Here is a 22,883-nt window from a genome sequence, read left to right as displayed (position 1 = left end):
TCCCACTGACTGATGCACCTTTGGTTGCTCCCCAGGTTGCATGTCGAAGTGCGGGCGCACGGTTCTGGTGGTGCAGGCGGCCAACGCTGTGCTGGAACACACGGAGTACAGCGCTGCGGAACTCGCACGGCTGCTCATGTACTTCCATGGAATACCCAGGTACTTTACACGGAAATTTCACAGAATACTGAGGCACGATAGGTTCTAATATTAGCTAACCTTTACCACACTGAAGTAGCTGTTTCTCACCCCACTCCCTATTGCCAGTATTGGTTACAGAGTTAGGCAGCAGGGAGAAGGTTAAGAAATCGGGAAGGTTCTTTCTGCTTTTCAATCGCCAGACCTTGCACGGTGAACCCACCAGAAATTTGTTGGACTTATAAAATGAGCTAGTATATGACAGGAAGAAAAACTAGCTTTGGTCACCTCCCAATACCTCACAGTACATATTTTCAAACTATCAATAACTAGTAATAATTCAATAAACTATTGAAACTAATTAAAAGTAGATTGTGAATTTCTACTTTCGAAAAAAAGATAGAAAATTCGAAATAAAGGCAGGGGGATGTAATCAATCTTTAGAAAGTATCAAAAATATTATTCTCAGTGCCATGAATATGTTGAATATTCCACGACAATGTGAGAACAATTAGAAACTTTAAACATATTTCGAACTGTTTGGAAACTATGAAATATGGATTACAAATACTTACAAAAGTTTCAGATTAATTCTAAACAATGGCAACAATCACCCGTGCGGTGACTTGGAATGGACTCTAAACTATCAGTCACCAAATATTTCTCACTAAAAGAGCAAGACACTGAGTGACACAGAGACAGATACAATAAACTTTATGTAGAAGACTTCTGTCCAAACCAGATGTTTGAGATTAAGTTGTCAGCAGAGATACCAGAGACAGTTTTGTAGATTCTTATAAAGTTAAGTATACACTCTAGAGGACAGGTGGACACAGAAGACAGTTTCCAGTCAAGGCCAGATGTTTAAGATTAAGCTGTCAGCTCATAGCAGGTACACATAAAGTTAAATGTTAAAGACAGTTTTACTGGTACCAATGCTCAAAGGGAGACAAATTTCAGATAACCTTCAAACAAATCAAATGCTCAAGTTACTGTATAGTTTACAGTCCCTAGACAGTTGTTAGAGATAAAGTAATCATCTGCAGAGACACAGCTAAATGCTGGAAACCATTTTACCAATACCATAAAGTCCAAAGTACATTCCAGGAGGCTGTTTTACAGACGCTGTTAATTTAGACATTGAGTCAAGTCCAGGTCCAGTTGCTAGGGGCAGTTAGTTACAAGCAAATACATACTGAAGAGAGTTTTACAGGTGCAATAAAGTTGAAAATACGCTCTGGAAGACAGTTTTACAGATACTATTAAATTAAACATGGATCTAAGAAGACAGTATACAGTTGAGGCTTGATGTCAGAGACTTAGCTGTCTGTGGAGACACAGTGGAATGCTGGAGACAGTTTTTATCAATTCCATAAAGTTAAGAATACATTCTAGAAGACAGTTTTATGGATACTGTCGACTTAGACCTAGGTTTAAGAAAACGGTTCACAGTCCAGGTAGGATGTTAGAAATTTAGCTGTCAACAGGGACACAGTGAAGTGTTGGAGACAGTTTAACCGATACTATAAAGTACGAAATAACGCTCCAGAAGACAGTTTTACAGATACTATTGAATTGGACATAGATCTTAGAAGACGTTTTACAGCCGAGGCCGGATGTCAGAGATTTATCTGTCAACAGAGACGGGACCTCAGGCCCCTCACAGGCAGGTTACGAGCATCTAGGAAGTCTGGATAGAAACTTCCAATTACAGAGTTATTGGAGGGGACAGGCAATCTACAAAGGACAGGCAATCTACAAGTGCATGGGTCTGGAAGGTGTTAGTGATCACTCTCTCCAATGGTGTTTGCTATTATGAGGGAAAAAAAACACTTTCCTTTTGTTTTGCTTATATAAAAGCGGTTCAGTTTGTCATGTCTTGATTTTGAGTGGTATAGCAGAAAAATTTGATAACAGAAAATTGTGCAAACATAAAGGTAGGTAGGTAAGTAAAAGTTTTAGGATTGGCGTATTTGGTACAGTGTAATAGAAGAGAAGTTTCTGAGAACGACAAAGCAATGAAAAGAAAGGTTGTTCCAAGATATTGATCCGGATAGGTACTCTGACATGTAAAGACAACAAAAGAGAAGGTTAACCTGAAGATGATATACTCTGCAGGTGCCCTGTGGTGACAGCAGAAATGGAGGTAATGTCTGCCCTGTATGCTGTCCTACTGAGCCCCAGACTCTCCTCTTACTTCACGCTGGGAAGGGATGGAAATAATGAGATCTTCTGGTCAGAAACGCGAAATTGGGACCAAATGTTTGGGCTGCCAATAATTTAGTCTAGGGAATGTCTTTCCCCACTCTCACAACAAATCTTAATTATTACCTTTGCCAAGAAAGTAATGTTTTCAGTGCTGTTTGTGTGTGTGTGTCTGTCTGTGGACAGCATCACTTGAGAAGCTGTGGTTGGATACTTATCATATTTGGTATATGAGGGTAGGGTTTGGAAAACGAAGATCGAGTTTGATAATGGGCCCCCTAGCATCTTTCCACGATACTGCGGCAGACCTTCCAGTTTTGGTATCTCATGTTCCGGAAATGCTATGGCTGTGAGTTTTGAGTGGTAGTACTTTATTCTTTCTTGGGTTACCCTGTCTATTGATATATCATTTTATATGACTTTGTATTGTACATGTTTAGGGCCACAGAAAGAATGGCTAGGAGAAATGTCAAGTTAATTGTGGATCAAAATAAAGTCAAAGGAATAGGTCTTGTTAATCATTGCTTGCTGTGTCCTTTTCTCTGCAGGTATGACACCAGACAGAAGGGTATGGTCGTGGTGGTGGACTGCAGGGACTCTGTTCCCCACACACTGGACATGGTGGGAGGGGCCATCTGTGTGCTGCAGGTATGGGCTTTATATGTTCCCTAACTTCCCTTTACACTCAGGTTACCTTTACACTCAAGTTATCATTACACAGTGTTCAAGACACATCAGTTCAGAACTTCAGTTTAAACTTTTAAGTCTCTATCAAAGTTGTCAATATTTTAAACTAGTTACTCTACCTGTTTTACAAGAGTACAAGATTCTCATGTGCTGGCATGCAAGGTGCTCTTGGTAACATCCTAAGCCCACTTCTGACAGGATTTTGGCTTTATTTGGATCGACGAGACTATCAGTCAGCAGGAAGAAAGTGTTGTTTGTTTATTTGTTTATTTACCCATGTTCCAGGAGAACATCCCCTGTGCCGTGTACCAGGTTCTAGTGCTCCTCCCAGAGAACTCTCCATTGGTCGACACCTGCTACACATCCTTTTCTTCTGGAGAGGTGGAAGTGGAGGTGAGGACTGCTTCTTCCTCTTCACTGATGTCCTGTTATTGTGTTCCGCTGTTCTTATTGTATTGCTTTCTCTCCAACCTACCTACAGAGTTCTGAAGTTACAGCTGGTTACGACCTCAAAACAAGTTTGCAGAACCAAATTTTCATCAGAATTCTTGATTAATAACTTGATTGCAAGCATTACTGTCTACTAGTTCATCAGAGTGGATGGTGACTTGTGGAAAAGAAGAAATCGTCGGCATATGGCCTCAATAGATATTTTTGAAGTTTTATCCTTAGTCCCAGTTGTAATATGAACTTAACCAGTCCCTACGGTTCTAGTACCTTCCATCCCTCTATCTGTCTGTGGTGGGTTCAGAGATGGTCAGGTTACCCTGGGACAGAGACCACTGTTATCTGGCCATTGGCTCACAGGCAGGGGCACCCTGGGACAGAGAGCACTGCTATCTGGCCATTGGCTCATCAGGGGATGGGGTGTCAGCACTCAGGAGGTACTACTACTGTAAATGCAGAAATGTTCGCGGTGATTTTATGTTTGCGATTTTGCGAAAAACCACCACAACAAGCCGTTCCATTGTGCTACTATTGTTTCAAACGCAAACTCGAAACCACCGCAAACACTCAATAGTCTCCCTACCGCAAAATCAAATCTCCTCAAAGATTTCTGCATTTACAGTATCAGCAGTCAGCTGGTAATCCCCGCTGCTGACCTTGACTCTGAGTAAAGCTTGGATTAGAACTTACCAAGGGGCTGTTGAAATGTAGGGATTAGAATACAGGATTCTTGGAATGACTACTAGTTTCTTTTATCTCTTCACTTACTGACTTACTGTCAAGCCTACTCTCACCAAAAGATTTAGTAACACTACTCCACACCACCTTGTTTGCTACAGTCTGTGCCTGAAGTAACTGAAACTATCCATGTTAAATTGAGCAGAGAAGAAATGAAACAGCCGACAGGAAATAACAGACGGACATTGGGGGTCCTTGAACCCTAGTGCAGACTGGCAAGACCAGCTGGAACCAGAATGGAATTTACAGTCTTGTAGGAAAATGAGGGATAGAAACTTGAGCAGGATAGTAAAAGAAATGTTTTTCAATAAAGTTGACAGAGAAAAAGCTGAATTGAGGTAAGGGTCCTTGAACCCTAGAGCAGACTGGCAAGAGCCACAAGACCAGCTGGGACCAGAATAGAATATGTAGCCTTATAGGAAAATGAGGGAAAGAAATTTGAGCTAGATAGCGAAGGAAAACTTTTTCATTACAGTTGACAGAGAAAAAGCCAGATTGAGGTAAGGCCAATTTCACATTTTTCTCCGGAAAATGGACATTCCGTGAAAAGTTCTTTTATTTGTAATTCAGTCTTATATCATTCATGAACGATAGAACCTGATCAGAACCCCTGCACAAATCCACCTCACCTTGAATCGTCACAACCTAGCCAAAGAAGTTGAAGCACATTGTTTAGATCTCCCAAAAGTCAGAAAGTGACACGTTTTGGCCCTGTGTCGAGCCTCAAGGCACAGGTGCTACAGGCAAGCTGTTGGCAGGTCAGGCACTGACAAGGAAACTCCATTGTTCTGCAGACCTGAGGGCACCAGGCTGCTACAACCGTGGTAGTGACTAGGGGTGGGTACTGGTTTGGCTTAATAAGGTCCAAGTCCAAGTTTAGGTCCAGAGATTTAGGTTCAGGTCCGGACCTGAACCTGGACCTCATCCTGTCCAGTTGTTGTTTGTTTTATTAGGCCAATATTAAGCATAGAGAATTAATACTGACACGCACAACTATAAAAGTTTCTAGGTGAGAAGACTTTCAAGAAAACCAGTGTTTGATATTTGAATGTTGCACTTATTTTAAATGCCTTTTTTGTCAGAGGGGAGACTCAAAACACTTCTTATCAAACAAAATGGAAACATATATTTGTACTTTGTTCAGTTTTTTTTGGACTCAGTTCTCGAGTGTTATAAAGGTCCGAATCAGGTCCAGCGAACCGGTATCCACTCCTAGTAGTGACTTATAGTGATCATGGTCATATGTCTACTCTGGGAGCTTTCAACTGCACAAGCATGTAGACATGGTTTTCATTTGTCTATTCCCTGCTGCCTGTACTCTCAGCTTGTACAAGCATGTGAACATGGTCTTCCCAAACATCTAACCTGCAGTTAGTGTCAAGTCCTAAGACAAACACTCAGACAGGGTTTGGATACTCGAGCCTTGATGAGTTACATCTGTGCATTCTTCAGGCATGGCGTAGTTTGTGTTTTTTCTTCGTCCTTGTTTTGGACCTTCATTCTTTCATTTTGTTCCTCATTGTTGATTTGTGTCAGTCTATAAATTCAAAGGTTTCTTCCTCACTCACTCACTCACTCACTTACTCGCTCATATCCACTCACTCTGTCACTCATTCACTCACACTCACTCATTCTGTTTCAGTCTATCTCTCCCATTGGCCTTGACTGACTTGCTCACATACAAAATAATCCACCTTCCTTCCCACCAACACACAGTTTACAATATGTATGTGCAACATTTTGATTGTCACCTTTGGAAATATGTTGGAATTCGTCCCAGCTCCTCTGTTGGTATAATTGGGGTTAAACCAGGTCAGGCTGGTAGAACAATTGCTATCAGATCAAGTCCATGTGCAAGGTCATTGCCTGCTTCTGAAGGTCGCCAGGAAGGTTCTAATTGGCTACAGCGGGTGCAAGCTTCCCCTGTGGTGTCATCTGAGCTTCCCCTGTGGTGTCACCTGAGGTCAACAGGTGTCATAAAGGTGTTGAAGTATTAGAGGCAGGTGTGCATGCAAACAACAGTTAAGCAGGTTTGCCCCACACAGAATATGGCAGGAAATGGTATAGTGTTTTGAAGACCCAATGTTTGAATGTTGGGAACTATAAACAACTGGTGGTGCTCAGAAGCTGCGCATGTTTGCGATGATTCAGAAGCCGTACAGGATTCTTCCCATCCATTTCTAAGCATTGTTATTGCATTTTTTCCACACCTTTGTTTGTTCCTCACACCTTATCCTGTGCAATCAATTACAGTGCTGCAATCTTGTGTACTGGTACACATCTTCACATCTGGAAAGGATTAATGTGTGTTATTGTATCTTGCCATAACAGTAGTGGCAACTCACATTAGTGGTAACTCTCTTATTTTTTGTGAATGGCTGACAGAACTTAGTCAGGGTACCATCCTTGTTGGTCTACACGCTCACTCCGATTCCTGTTCCTTCGTAAGACTGTGCTAATATAGGATTTAGGAGTAAGCTTCATTGAACTAACGAGGGGAAACAAGGCTTCACAGAACTGATCAATTTGCAATCCTATCAGATTACCAGCATTGTTGTATTTTTCTTGCCCACCTGTAGAAAAGTGAGAGGTTTTCGTTTTGTGTTTGTGCAGCGCTTCTAACGTAGTCTGCCTGTTTCCCTGCATATTGAGACTGTAACAGACATGTCAAAACTGTGGCATTCACAAAAAATTACATCTTGATCTCGATAGGGTACTAAGCAACACTCCTCCGTTGGAGTAAAGTGCTTAGGGAGGAGTGTGATGCATCGTTATTGCTCCCTCAGGTGCACATGTGAATGATCTAGCTATTGAGTTGGTCTAACTCTTTGTGCATCCATGTATGCGCATCCATGTGTGCATCCATGTATGGACATGTATGAGCTGCAGCAACAATAAAAGATCACAAACATAATGAATAATCTAGGCATTGAGTTTGTCTAACTCTTTGTTACACCTTTATGTTTCCCTGCACAGGTTGAGACGATAACGGACATGTCTGAGTTGCAGCAGCTGTTTGTAGAAGATGAGGTTCCGGAGGAGTTTGGGGGAACGTACCAGTACAGCCACGAGGACTGGATCAGATTCAGAATGGTTAGTACAACATATTGACTTCATCCTCATCTTGATGATGATGATGATGATGATGATAATAAACTTCAAACACATACTATACAGTAGAATCCGCTTAACTGCACCACCCATTTGTCAGCGTTTTTGGTGCAATTATCCGGCTGGTGCAATTATGCGAAATGCCCAGCTGGACCGCACCACCATGGGCGAGGAGGTGTATTGTTAGTCAGAAACACTAGCACAAAGAAAACAGACGAAATTATTCAGTTATTAACTTCATCTATTGACCCATTGATGAAAAATAGAAATGACTAAGAACCTGTTTTAAAAGATTTTGCATTCTCTCATTTTTCCATGCGATCTACCGCATTACAACACACGTAATGTTACAGGGGAGGCATTCTGAAACATCGCCATGCCACTCATGGGAGAACAGTTTCTGTGTTACATTACGTAGAGTGCAGTTGTCGATTTACGTAAATCATGTACCGCCATGAAACTAGGAATTGAAACTAAAACTTGGTTACTGATTACGGGTGACCCGCCCGGGACCTCCCATGCGATTCCTATCAACGTAACTGTCAATGGAGACCGCCTTCTTTTGTTACTCAAACAGTTTTAAACATATTGGCGGTATTGCACCTTTACACCGGCAGGTATCGGCTCATTTGTACCGCGTTTGCCGATTTTAGCGCACCTTTTCAGTTAACTTGTCGAGGATTTTGGGAAAAAAATGGTGCAGTTATCCGGCATTGGTGACCATGCACGGTGCAGATATGCGGAGTCACTAACAATGCAGTGAATGGGAACCGGTTTTGGATATTGGGATTTGGTGCAATTAAATGGAAGGTGCGTTTATCCGAGGTGCAATTAAGTGGCTTCGTCTGTACTAGGTATATTCCTATGGTGTCGTCTTACCATAGGAACTATCGCAACATGATTTACATTTTAATGACATTTGCATACGTTTCTTATGAGTTACTGTCCGTTCAATTTGCCTGGCATTAGAGATCAGAAAACAATGCGTATTTAGCAGGAAACTAGCAAAATCAAAATCCTGGCCAGCCCACATTCAAAATCAAAATCCTGGCTCCACATGCTATGGAGGCTGAAAGATACATCCCCTGGCCACCCTCCTAGCCTCCAAGAAGTGCCTTGTTCCCATCAGTTGCACTGGAGAATCACCCAGACAGAAGGTCGGCCAACAACTCCTTAGGTCCCTTCCTTCAGGTGATTTATATTCCCACCTGTTGGGCAGACGGGAGGTATTAGACATGCTTCTTGAGGAGGTATTCCCTCTCAGGTGATATATTATCCCACCTGTCTAGCACACTGAAGATGTAGGTCATGCTTCTGCTTCCAGCTCCCTCAGGTGATTTGTCACCTCACCTGTCCAGTAGAGGGGTTCCATCCATGAATATTTGAGGTGTTTTCCTTTGTTTAGTACTGAGCCTTTTTTTCCAAGAACTGCTTGTCATGCTGATGACAAACAATTAAGAAGAAAACAGCAGACAAACAAATGCCAAAGAAAACATAATGAAGTGCTAGAATCTTATCTTTTGTTTCAACAAATACAAAAAAGACAAGGAGGAATCATGCCATAGTTCTTTTTCTTTTAATATTTCAACCTTCTTGTAGAGCTTGAAAAAAACCTTGTGAATGACCTTGGCCACCCTATTACTTACAAAGCAGACCCAAGGTACTCATTTATCCCTCTCTTATTCCCCACCAAGTCCACGGACATTCCATAGTTTTACCCCTTTGGAAGATCAAATTTCATTCTCCCTGACTTCCCATGACCTCGCCTGACCCCAGCATAATCCTTCAGTCTGAGGATTTCCCACCTCCGCCCTAAACCATGACCTCCTGCCGAACCCTGGATAATACCTCCACCTGAGCACTTCACACCTTGGCACTAATCCTGATGACACCTGCCACACAGGTGTGAGGATAAATCACCTGCAGGAGGGATTCAAGTCTCAAGGAGGATCAAGTGTGGCATCCTCATACTCTCCAAGCAGAGGTTGAATGGGCAGATCGTCACCGTTTTATCATATGCAGTTTTATTTTTGTCGCTAGCCCATTCTAACGGGCTAGCGACAAAAATAAAACTGCATATGATAAAACGGTGACGATCTGCCCATTCAACCTCTGCTTGGAGAGTAGCATCCTCATAGGACTGTTCCATTCTAACAGCTCAGGAGGGGGTGATCAATGACATATTTTACTGCCACCCATATTTTTGTAGCCTGGGTGCCATCCGATTACTACCGGGCTCCGACACACGCTACCCTTAAAATTTTTTGGCTAGCGAGTGTAGGAGCCCCATAGTAATCGGATGGCACCCAGGCTAATAACATCTTTTTATAGAAACAAAACAAGTTCCATACTATACTCACCCTTTAGCTTTGACAATTTGTCTGGATTCCCCTTTTAAAATTTTCTGAATTTGTGGTGGGGAAAAGCATCAGACTTGCTGAGGGTTTTATTGAGGAGGAGAGAAGTGTCCTCTTTAGGTGTGACAAGTCGTTCATTAAACTGTAATATGACTGGCTGTGTTGTGAGAAGCTTTGAAGCTAATGTGTCACGCTGAAGGGCAGGCATGCTGGGTTCTTTGCCAAGGCACATGTATATTTCTATATGACTAGCATCACAGAAGAAACTAAGAATGATGATGATGAAGTTGACCTACATTCAGCAAAAATGTCAACTTCCCACCCAGTGTTGCACATCAAGCTAACGGATACCAATAAAAAGTATTTTGCAGATTTTTTTATCATGATATGGAGTCCCCATAACCAGGAGCTGTGATATTCCCCACCTGGTCCTGTGGTTTTATGTGCCTCACACTGAAGTGGGGGTGTCTGACACTCAGGGGGGGAGTGAGTAGATGAGAAGACAAGCTTGTATACTACAATATCACCCAATAAATTATACCTGTCATACACAATGTTTTAAACTTTCCCAAAAACCTAACTTTCTTCGGTCGATTTAGTAAATTCCCTGGGAATAAGGTTATGGAAAACTCAAGCAGTCTTTGCCAATGGCAAGCGTAGACTAATGATTCAACACTGTACAAGGAACAAAATTACCATTAGAAATTTTAAAAAAGGACATGTGTGTGCATTGAAAATGTCAAAATCTGTGCTCCCTGGCCGACCAACCATTCTGGCATATTATCTTTTTGTTTGGCCAATTTCTACTGAAGTTCGTGGTGATTAAATTTCGTGGTAAGGAGGACATGGAGTGTTTGCATAGCACTCTAGTTACATGCTGTACAGTAATGGTAACAGCATGGTGGTTTTAATTGTGGTGAAGGGGGCAACACGAAAACATGAAACCAATCACAGAAACATTGATGAAGGTTAGACATCCAGTTAATAAGATATGCCAAAAATAGTTTACTCAAGCAGCTGGATAAAATTTTCAGGTTTCAAACTTTTATCCAGTTGCTTGAGTAACTATTTTTGGCCAATCGCAGAAACTGAAAGATTTCTGTTGGGTACGGATACGTTTGAGCTCACCATATTATCCTGACCGCTGTGATGTCCTGTGGTTTTATGTCCCTGATACAATAGTGGGAGTGTTGGACACATGGTGGGGAGGGTGGGAGGTAGTGTGATGAAGTGTGAGGTACCACCTGAGCACCAGAGCTCCCTAATCTGTACTAACCAGGGGGGGCGGGCGTAGTTAGTAGTGTGTGTTTCGGCCAATGCAATAAAATCACTCGTTTTCTGTCAAAAATGAATAAAAAAGTCTCAAATAGTAAATTACTTGAAATTACCTTTTTTTTTTATTCAAGCCCTAAACCATCGAGAAAGCTACACACAAGGCGAAACTAGTCTGGGTGTGGGCTTGAATAAAGTTCTAAATGGGAACTATGCGGCTACATCATCTTTTCTGAAGATGTGGCGTGAGTGTGTACGGTTGACGTGAGGTTGTCCACTACTATTTGCCCACCTTAAAGAGGTGACAGAGTTATCCTAGATCTATCTGGTAAATTTGAGTGTTCAAAATGTTTTGACACTTTCCGGTACTAGAAGTTTTCAGGTTGTTTTTTTCCCTGGCATTTTTTTTTGAGAAACAAGTAATTCTGTTGGTTTGGCCTGAATTATGCATAAGAGATAGACACCTACTCCATCCAGTCTCCTGTTTTATTGGTGTGGACATGTGGAAGGAGGTGGTCATATTGTCTCCAGGAAAAAAACAGTTGTTTGAATCGTTTGGAAACTTCTAGCACAGGATGGCAGCCAGCAGGATAGATCAGAGCAAGGTCATTATTCACGGCACAGACAGGGTAAGAAAGGTTCAAACGTTTCAGTCCTTGTCCTGTACTGTAACTTTGTGAAAATTGATCCAGTGGGAACAGCAGTAAAATGTATACTGTATTGGCGAAATGGTGAGGGTGTGACATGTCTTTTTAATCTCCCAGGTTTGGGAATGAAATAGCAGAAATGTGTAGAACTTTCCTCTCTTTGGTTAGTCAAAATTATTTTTGCACACTGAAATCATCTCTACTCGAAAATCAGTTCAGTATTGAACTTCAGCATATCGTCTCCATAGTATTTCATTCAGAACAAAGTCCACTTTGTCTGGCTGGAACTGGAATGAAATGTGGCCCATACATTAATGTGTTTTCCTCAGGTTCCTAACATGTCATATTAGCCCACTCTAATGACTAGCTGCTGACAGACTTACTAGTAATAGCACTTGGGGATTATGTCCATTATTTTTTGTAATAACAATAACAACAATTTTTGGACACATTTTCTATGTTGATTTTCAATCTGTTTGTGCCAGATGTTTATTTCACGTGCACGATGTTACAGCTGAACTTGCTAGTGTGCTCTATTGTTGCTGGTGCTTTGTGTGACACTTTGAAATATTGCGATTTTTTGCATGACCCCATACCGGGCTGAAATTCAACCCATTTGAAATTTGCTAAATGGGAGGGTGGCGGAACAATGGTTGTGTTGTTTCTGAGCACTTGTGCATGTCTCTCACCCCTGCTCCCCCTAAACCCTACCCAGGGAGTTACCAGCCTCTGGGATTAAACTCTTCAATCCTCTAAAATCCATCTGTCAGAACCGCTGTAGCCTTCCTAACTGGTAACGGGTTAGCTTTTTCAGGAGAAACACTGCCGTCACACATTTGGATGGTGTATTGACATCAATATCCAAAACTGGGAGATAAGTCAGTCTAACTGGTTTACTCTAACAGGAAAAACCCTGCCCTCCCCACATTTGCATGACGTATAGGCATCAATACCCAAAACTGGAAGACAGTCCGTCTTTTGGCGTCGTCATTTGGTAAATCAATACTGGACTAAAAATATGCCTGGTGGGTTACATGCTCGATCCCTGCACTAAATATATGTGCCCCGTGTTCACCGCCATGCCCTCTATTTCGGTGTGTTGTAGAAGCTCGAGCCGTTCCTTCTCGGGAGTCGGAGCACGGGCAAGTTCCTGACCGCCGTCTGGGAGGACCTTCTCTCCGGCGACATGGCAACGGCAGGCGGAGATGGACCGCAGGAGGAGGAGGCGGTTGCCGAGGAGGAGTGTGCTGATGTGAGGCTGAGGGAGGTTCTGGAGGATCCCAGAGTGAAGGCGCTGCAGATGGAGGGGGAGGGCGTTCTGGAGAAGCTCAGGACGGAACACTCGGCCCTGGCACCCTCCCAGGACTACAGGTAGGCTGTTATGTTCCATATTTACTGTACAAACAGCTATAAATAACGATGTGCCCCCCTCCCACCCTCCCACTCCCTGTACAGACATATTTGTGGGGTGGTGTACTGGCAAGGTTACTGGAGCCCCATTTGGGTTGTGCTGTATCTTTGCAGGGTTCGAAATATTGGGTGCATGTGCACTTTTGTGGATTGATTGGATGTTATTTTTGAAAGAAGGTGTACCACTGCACCTAGATACTTGTGTACCTAAAGTAGTTTTGTGCACTAGATTGTAGCATATTCTTAACTTTTAAGTATTAGAAAAAAGAACATACTGTGTTACTTTAATTTTTCATCAAAATTAACTTTGCTATAGAATTTCAGATTGACTTTTTTGAGAGAAACAGTGGGGTTTTGCTGACATTCCACTTTGATTTATCTTGTGGGCCCAAAATTTTCCCAGTGCACCTAGATTTTCAGGTTAGGTGCACCAGTGCACCTGTTCACAAAAAGGAATTTCGAGCCCTGGTGTTGCTGTTCTCAAAGATCTGATTCTGTGCCAGGTCAGGATATATGTTTCGTTCTGCTGCAGTTACCCTGGAAGCTGACTGCGCAGAAATAAAAGCATAAATGATAATTGCTAAACCATTGTTGCCTCAGTCTGGTGATTGACATTTCATTAACCTGATGTCTGAGCTGTAAGCTGATATTTCATCGCCCACAAATGGTCACTCTGTGAATGTGAAATCCAAGGGCATCATATAGACCTCTTCTTTGAAATATGATTTCCATTTGGTATCTTAAGATATATTTTTAGCGGCAACTTGTGCCATAAAGAAAAAATTATCTTTGAAACTGTAGAAATGAGTTGACACATGGAATACCATATATCTACCAAAGCATTGTTGCATTAGTGCATCCAATTCACCTCATTTCTGAACTGTGAACCCATATTTCACCGCCCACAAATGTAACATTAGTTATCTACGTCCCAATTTATTTTTCCAACCCAATTGTTTCTCCTTTCTTCTACTTCCATTCAGGCTCTCTATGCCCAGCCTGTTTTCACAGATGCCTGGCGATTTTTAGGTCTAATTGTCGATTTGTTCTGGTCGGGAGGGGGGCGAAATGAGCCCACATGAATTTTAAAGAACTGGAACAATCTTCCCATCAGGGCTGTCCCCAGCTTTAAAGATTTTTTTCCATCCCACTCATTATTTGGGAGCCCATGTTGTTGATTTTGATGTAAATCTGTCATATGAGGTTTAAGTTTTATATGTTTTCATCATTTTTGTGTCATGGAGTTCAGATTTTTGCATGGATGGGGTGAAATTTCTGTCCGTCCCGACAAGCAAATTTCATTGCAGCGACTGGAGAAAACCCTGATTTTTTCAGGGTTGTTACCATGTTAAATCTGTCATTTCAAGCTATCAAAAATGCAGTCTCATCAATTTCATGTCATGAAGTTCAGAATTTTGTATAGGCTGGGTGAAATGTTTGTCTGTCCCAACAAGCAAATTGCCATCCAAGGACTGGAGACAGCCCTGATATTTAGAGAACTGGACTCCCCATCCTGTATTTGTAATATTGGAGGAAAGAGATAATCTAGCCTCTTCCATTCCCGCTAGCTAGGCAGCGCCTGGGGCATACTAACGGGTTATTCCGTTTGCACATCCAGAATTTGATTGCTCAGAATAAATTGATTCCCGATAAATTTCCATTCCTACGTATAACCATGAATAGAGATGGGAGGGAAATTTGGTGTGTAATTCTTCCATAAATCTGGAAATTTGTGTGTGATTTTACGCCATCCATGTCAAAACAAAGGTCAACATCTTGGCCTACCTCGCTAAAATAACAAACCCTTATGCCCCCAAACTTCTTTTAAGTCGTTTAAGTCAAGGTAAGGTATAGTATTCACCAGGTTGTATTATTTCAGCCAATAGGTACCCATTTTAGTAATGAGGCTGTTGTAACGCACTCGAGGCACCTCCTCGAACACGGGACCCCCATTTTTCGTCTCTTCCGAAAGACGGTGCAGTCCCAACAAGGATACCCTTCCCGGGATTCGATCCGGGGTCTCCCGGATCCAACTAATTGGAAATTAGCAAAGCCGCTACCAATTGAGCTACAGGGACATCCCTATAGAAAATAGGAAATAGACATGGTCAAAAACCTGCTGGTCTATAGATTATACTCAGTGTCAATGACGAAGGGTAGTGGATGCTACCTGAAACGTCTGACCGTTTTCAAAATCATATCCATAATCCAGTGTCTTGAGTAACTGCTATTTGGCGTATCTTATTACCTGGATGTCTAACCTTATCTGATGAAATAGATAATATATTGTACTTTCAAGGGCTTTACACTGAGGGTTGGTGGTGCATGTAACTGCAGATGATTATCCATCCACTGTAGACAAAAATTATGATTTTTCATCTGCTAGCTCTGTTGAGATGGACATTGGCAACTTTCCAACAGAAGGGATGGTGGTTTATTTCTAGTCTTTACCAGACTAACTGCGCCGGCTATTGGGAGGACATTTCCCGGAGGACTTTGGCCATGGAGGGTAACATTCACAGCAATATTGGACCCTATCTCCGTAGCCGACTCCCTTCATACAATTGACTCTATTTGGCCAATTTCTACTATTTACCCAGCGACCAACAGAGGCTTGTAGAGCCTAGTTTATTTCCTAGTTGTTTGGAGAGTATATACAGTTATCAAACTTCTATGCACTGACCCCGTTCACACTCATTTTTTTCAATCGCGATTGAAGTATAATCGCGATTGAATCGATCCGATCGCGATTGATTTTTTCAGTGTGAACGCTCCCAATCGCGATTGGAACGATCCAAAACGATCCAATCGCGATTGGATTGTAACTACCTCCGGAGGTAGTTTGATTGGATTAATCGTGATCGGATCCAATCCAATCCTATCAAATTTTGAGTGTGAACACAACCACGATTCATTCCATCGCGATCGGCGGAGATTTCGGCTGGTTCCGGGGGTGGGAGGTCATACATGCGGGTACGTGGGGTCATAGTTCGCATCGCGTGGGAAAACAAACCCAAGCCACACACGTCAGATCGCTCTCTTACAACAACAACAATTTTTCATCGTCAACAATGCCCAAGAAGAAGAATAACTCCGTCAGCAACTTCAGCTGGTGGCAGATGGCGCGATGAGGAGACCAGGGTCCTCATCGCAATCTGGGGGAGAGAGGAGGTGCAGGCGAAACTGGGGAAATGTCACCGAAAGAGGGACATTTACCGCACCAAGTGACAATGTCTAGCGGAAAAATAGACACAAAACAAGGACAACAACAACAACAACAACAAAATTTACCAGATGATCGCCGATAGCATGCTTCAATCGTGCTTCAATCGCGATCGGATCACGGCGTACTTTAATCCACTTGGCGAGAAGCAGTGTGAACGCAAAAGTTTCTTTGCATTCAATCGCGATCGGATCGAACAATCGCGATTATACTTCAATCGCGATTGAAAAAAATGAGTGTGAACGGGGTCAAGGTATTTACTCCAGCTGAAGATTGATCCATTATGCCTAGGGTAAATAATTGAGAGGTTTTTTAGGTTGTGAAATACTACCAGCACTAGACTGTATTTCTTGTTAATTTCACGCCCAGTTCAGCCCATAAAAATGTTTTTTTTAAAAGCACTTCTGAACTTACTCAGTTTTGTTCCATATTCACATAAAACAAACGAATGTTCCTCATCATAATTCTATACTGGTAGAGGGAGACTTAAACAAGCACTTGTGAATGAAGGTCTGAATGTCAATAACTCTTCTAACAAAAGAATTACATCATTTTTTCTTCTATGCAACAAAGTCATCAACTGTGTGATAAACCATAAAGTGGCCCACCTGTTTATAGCCGTCCCTGTTGCTGCCCTTTGTTACTGAATGAAAAGCCTGAATTGGCACAGGCAGTCCCCAGAAAATAAAGCGATTTCTCCTAAATTAGCAGCCACGGCCTTATGGGGCACCTTGCCATAATGCTTCCCATAAAAAGGCATAAAGAAGAACATTACTCTTTTTCACATTAGGCGGTTGATATGAGGCCTCAGCTGGTATGGGCTCTTCATATTGTTTGGATCATTTGTTGTGTTCTTATCAGTGTCAGTTCCAGGGGTGAAATTTGGGAAAACGTCAGACCCAAAAATTTGCTTTCTTCGAGAATTATTGCATAGTGGATAAGGAGAGATGCTATGGACAGTATTTGTGGATTCAGTGTGCAGGGAAAAAATTCTATTGGTCCTTTTTAAAAGTGTTATGTTCGTGTCAATGGATTAGGGAGGGGCTGGATTCAAATAGTCCAAATATCATCATACGATTGTGAGATACTTGATTGATGCAGTGGCTTCCTTATGTACATTGCCATGGGTTTCTTCATTTGCACACCAATTTAATTTGTTGGTTCTCCAATTTTACTGGTAAATGGTGCTAAATTGAACATGGAAATATAGTCTGACCAAAACCTCCTTGGTCTGAGCAAGGACATTATATAATGTCCTTGGTCTGAGGGGAGAGTCTGTACATTGTTTCACTCCACAGTGCATTAGTAAATATAGGTTTTTAGGAGGCATTGGTTGTACTGCCATTTCTAGCAATTATTTATTGAAAAGAATTGCTTCATGTATTTGAAGAAGCCTCCAAAGTTACATGGGCTTGTGCAGAAACAGTCGGTCACCTCTTGTTTGATGTTTATAAGAAGGAAGGAGAGGTTTATAAATTATAGCCTTTGTGTCAATGGCTCATCGGGGAATGCTGCGGATTCGAAGCACAGTTTGATGGTAGTAAAGGTAGGGTGAGGCGGATTCTGCAAATCAGTGAGATTTTCACCTCACAACTTAATGATGTTGAGTCCAAGATGTGATGAATATGAAGTAGAAAGTAATAATTTTTTTGTTATTTCCTGTCACTTAGTATATGGATGTCCTTATTATTACTATTGCCTAAAGTTATAAGATGCTTTTCAATATTATTTCAACAGGAATTGCCCTTTCATAACATGGATTAAAATTCCATATTGTCCCATTTTGTGTGGCCTTTCAAAATTTGTGTCAAATTCTGACAGTTTTATTTCCGCCAAAAGTTAGACCCCATCCTGTTCTATTATTTAATTGTATTGACCATCTAAATACATTTATGTACCAAAAAGAATATGCAAACCGAGTTTTCACTCTCCCCAAATATGCAAATGTGGAGCCACAATGACCATTATGCAAATGAGGCCGTGACAGACAAGGGTGGGATCCTGGAGGGCAGATGGTCCAGATCATCCTCCACTTTACCCATGATGCATGGGGGATGTAAACAAGGGAGTTGGTCAACAACAAACAAAGGCATTTGTTTTGGGCAGGGTTACATGTAGTCAGTATCAGTAGGCTGGGCCAGTACTGGGACAGGTTGTGGGAATAGGAGTGCCATTGGAAGGACTGCAGAAACAATGGTGGGTGGATGGACATTTCTATTTGTGAATGTTCTGTTGCGTTCGATAGGCATTCAGGATTGACATTGTTGAAGAAATACTAGTAGTAATTACTGTTATCTGTGTGTCTTTATGTCCCCCCAGTGTCAGGGCTGAATGTAGGCATTGTACTTGGCAAGTGATCAATCTCTATAAGAGGGAAAGGGGCTTCTCCTTGATACTGTAGCAGGCACACCAGTTGATAGGAGGACAGTGATATGAAAACTTTCATTATCAAAGCTGATTACAAATTGTAAGGGTTTATGTTATAACCAGCCTTTCTTATACCTTTAGTACATTTTACTTGGGATAGTGATGATATTTGGGGGAGGGGGCCTAGATCTCCCTTGCTTTTGCAATGACTTAATGTTGGACTAGGAGGGAAACAATTGTTGACTAGAAGGCGCGTATAAAGGGAGAGTTGTCAAGTTGAGTGGATACGGCATTGCCAGGTCACCTGCCTGATAAGCTGCTTTCAGCACATGTCTGTATATGCTGTCGAAATGTCTGTATTAATTCGCATGATAGAACAAGAAAGATTATAAGGTTGTATTGATTCGTATGATAATAATAAAACTGGAAGGCATAGGTGTAAGAAAGTCTTCAAGTTGGAATGGAAAGGACATTGCCATGCAAGTGACCTCACAAGTTCACAGCTATCAGCACTTGTATGCTGTTGAAATATTTGCCTGTTGATTTTCCTGATAAAACAGGAAGATAAGGTGGTAATGTGTGGCCGGCATGGTGGGGTGGTCCCTCCCTAATCTCACACATGTTCCCGCTTTTCCATCAACAGCCTCCCAAATTTGGATATTTTGTCAGACCAAAACCTTCTTGGACGCCTCTGTAAAAATTTGTGGGTTCAAAACCCTCCAGAACCCAAAATAACCCTGGGTTCACTTCGGGTTCTGAACCCTAGAGAACCCAAACCTTGGGGTCCGATCCGTCAGGTGAACCCTCCGGAACCCTACCGAACCCGCAGGTTGGGTTAAAATGGGTCCGTTTTGGCCGTTTTCACCCACTTTAACCCATTAAGACCGGGTCAAAATGAGTTCTAAAGGGCAGGTTCTGAACCCGCCAGAACCCGCCTGGGAACCCACTAGAACCCACCGGCGGGAACCCGGCAGAACCCGCCCGCGGCGCCCGGGAATGGCGGTTGTCATGGAAACGAACCCGGCAGAACCCACTGGAACCCGCGAGCGAACCCGGCAGAACCCGCTCGCCGCGCCCCGAATGGCGGTTGTCATGGAAACAAACCCGGCAGAACCCGCGAGCGAACCCGGCAGAACCCACCGGCGGCGCCCCGAATGGCGGTTGTCATGGTTACAAACCGTCTGGCTATGGGTTCAAAGCTGCGTGAAGACGGGTTATTTTGGGTTATTTTGGGTTCTACGGGTTCTCGGGACTGACAGGCGAGCGAGGTCATTTAAATCCACCAGAACCCTACGTGTTGGGATATATTCAAAACCCCGGGCGGCGGGCTACGCTGTGTCTCAGGTCTAGAAAAGTAGAATAATCGTTGCTCAGTTTGCTGTCTCCAGGACCCGTCATTCCGTCCCACTCCCAGGACGGAAATTTGCTTGTTGAGACGGAGAAAAAATTCACCCCTTCCTGAATCCCGAACCTGAATTTCACGACATGAGTATATTATGATGATAATGAAAATGACAGATTTTAAAAACGACAATTGAACACATTACCAAGCGCCACTTTAATCATTGTTTTTTTGCCTGTTCCTTCGCAACGCCGACCAAGGCGCGCGATAGATATACATCGCGAAGATCACGACACTGGCCCCGCCCATGGCAAGCGTGGCGCGTGTAACGTACTGTGGAGGGCAGCGCGGCCGGTGGGGTTTCATCTCACCCTGCCTCAGTTGTGTCACTTTCATATGATTGGCAACAAAGTCTAAACATAAATTTCGATCTCATAATGTGTCGCGTCTCACACGCCATGCATGAGGACTAGCGCTGCGCTGAAACCTTTATGTAAAGAGCCCCGTACCGCAAGTTTTTTTTTCTTGTTTACGTCGATAAAATTCATAATTTTAGTCGGGGCCGCTCGAAAGAAGGAAGGCAACATAAGCAAATTGTACGCCGCTGGTTTTGACACATTTGGAGCCGTTTTGTCCTGATTTCTAGGTTTTTTATGTTGTTACGTTCGGTCCACTCACGGTTACCATGGGGCGGAGCGGTGTGCAGCGGTGTACCTTTGATCTCGAGGTTTTGCTGTGGGAAAATGCCTGCACGTGACCCAGATTTCGCGCGAAATTCCCTAGTGGAGGCGGAGCTTCAGCTCGCAAAACTCTACACATCGTGACATAAACGTACTGCGGGGTGCGGTTATGTTTTGCGTGCTGAGACTAAATGCTGGCGGATTTGAACATGGCGATTGTACAGTCTTTTTAAATTCGGTAAATTTTGTGTTGTAGATTATTCTTTGTATAGTTAGTTATTAGTTATTATAGTACCTAACATCATCATCTTGTCGTGAGAGTACTCATCAACAATAACAAAATTCGGACTGTGTTCGGCCAAGGAAGTTTTATATAGAAAACCTCCGTCCTTGGTTCGGCTACGTACTAGAGAATCGCAGGACTATAGCACGGTTTAATTACGAGAGCTTATTCCGTCTCGCGCCCAGATCGGCTCTTCAAAATGTAAACAAAGGGCTGGGAGCTCCTGGAAACTTCACGTTATGATCACATGAAGGCCACTAAAAAGCATATTCCCTCAGTTTTGTACCATAGCAATACAGAATACATATAATAACAACGGATTCTTTTATAGCTTTCAAATCGTGTTATAGATTTACGAAATGTATAACTTCGAGCGATAAGAGTGTTGTGTAGTGTGTACCGATTGGTCCATCATTTCTCCCTAACGCTGCTAGCCCGTCCTACTTAGTCTGAGAATAAAAATGATGATGATGCAGTTTCATTCGAAGAGTTTAAATTGCATATTTTAGTGTATGCCATTTCTCTGTAACTATCTTGCTACCTTCGTTATACTTTAAAACTGTATCTTGTGCACTCATTTTTCTGTAAATAAAAGGTACTTTATCTTTTCCTATACTTGGTAGCACCCAAAATGCACGTGCTATTATCTAGCATAGCGGTGTGAGCGGTGAGGCATCTCCAAGGCAGCAGATCTCTAGGGGGTCAAAATACAGTCTAGGCTGCCAACAAACTTCAGTCGCCCCCGGCAATATTAGCCCAATGGCGATTTGACATTCGAGGGTCCAAGGGGACGAATGGTAAATTGGAAGTCAAGACTCGGGAAACTGCTCCTCATATGGCATAACCTGGTGGAATCAACTCTACTACTCTTATGGAAGTCAGCGGTGATTACGGGGTCCTCATCCGGCTTTGATTTGATCCAGCTGTACCCAGTACTCAGAACTGCGGTGCACGGGAAGTTATCATGGTTGTGAATCAGACCCCCACAAAAGGACATGACAGGAGACAAAATATGGGAGACGGCCAGTGTACCGTTCAAAATGTAACTTTGGCTAAAGCTCGCAATATTGGTATAATTTCTGGAATCTCACAAGGTTTAGTCAACACCAAAAGACAGACCTATTCTGTACGATGTAACAAGGATAATCATCGTTTCTGATCGCAACAAATTAAATGGGCGCCAAACCACCACATGTGCATAACTGATCATAACTTAGACTGTGCCGGGTAAGTATGTAAGAAGAGGCCTCCAAATATATGTATGCCATAAGAATCACAACAATACAGAAGCTGAAAAAGAACTTTCTTACTTGTCAAGATCACTGAGGAAGGGCTGTTTGTGCTGACCGCCGGCTGGACTTTCCACATAAAACATCAGCAGTAATCCTCCGTCGGTTGCCGGCACTTTGACGTTACCGTAAGCTGGGATGATGCAGTACAAGCGCTCATGTTCCCACAACACGTCTGACATTTATCCATGATGCTGTACGGTTCAAAACGCGTAAGAAAAGAAGAACTACGGCAGTGTCGAACAGTTACCCAGTACTCGGCCATTTTTCAAATTTGTAAAGACCGCCACGCAGGCGCAGAATGGCTGCTGACATGCCACCATTCCCCATGGGCATGGCAGCCCCTTGGTTATCTGAAGTCTTATCTGGGTTCATCTCACGGTTCATCTCCGGATCCCGCTGGTAACTGACCCCGCCCGGACCGTCCAGGGCCTGATCCAGAGACTTTCGCCTGGCCAGTCTGTCAGGAAGCCAGGGTTGAACTCATTTTAGTGTCAGAGGACGCAGCTAGTCACAATGGAATTGGGCGAACAGGGTACATTAGATGATAACGTTTACTATTTCTTTGTACACAAAAGTGCTGATGAACCACAGGACTTAACAAAGCTGGCCGCAAAACACAGAGTATCAAACAAGTAACAAGACTATATTTGTAAGAGTTACATGTACATGTAGGCTGTCTTGTTT

The 22,883-nt window shown here is 42.7% G+C and overlaps 1 protein-coding gene across 8 annotated transcripts in view; it reads left to right on the top strand.

Moving 5' to 3' along the window:
* The window catches only part of LOC136438531 (puratrophin-1-like), a 168,888-nt gene that overhangs the window by 84,785 nt on the left and 61,220 nt on the right, over positions 1-22,883 (top strand). For all 8 annotated transcript variants that reach the window (XM_066433347.1, XM_066433350.1, XM_066433345.1 and 5 more), the window contains exons 5-9: positions 36-159; positions 2,892-2,991; positions 3,316-3,423; positions 7,192-7,308; positions 12,708-12,973. In XM_066433347.1, coding sequence (XP_066289444.1) covers positions 36-159; positions 2,892-2,991; positions 3,316-3,423; positions 7,192-7,308; positions 12,708-12,973 — 715 coding nt within the window. The remainder of the gene's footprint in view (positions 1-35; positions 160-2,891; positions 2,992-3,315; positions 3,424-7,191; positions 7,309-12,707; positions 12,974-22,883) is intronic.

This window comes from Branchiostoma lanceolatum, chromosome 7 (genome assembly GCF_035083965.1).
Source record: "Branchiostoma lanceolatum isolate klBraLanc5 chromosome 7, klBraLanc5.hap2, whole genome shotgun sequence".
Classification (NCBI taxonomy): domain Eukaryota; kingdom Metazoa; phylum Chordata; class Leptocardii; order Amphioxiformes; family Branchiostomatidae; genus Branchiostoma; species Branchiostoma lanceolatum.
The sequence above is the reverse complement of the archived record's forward strand: the minus strand, read 5'-3'. Positions and strand labels throughout refer to the sequence as shown.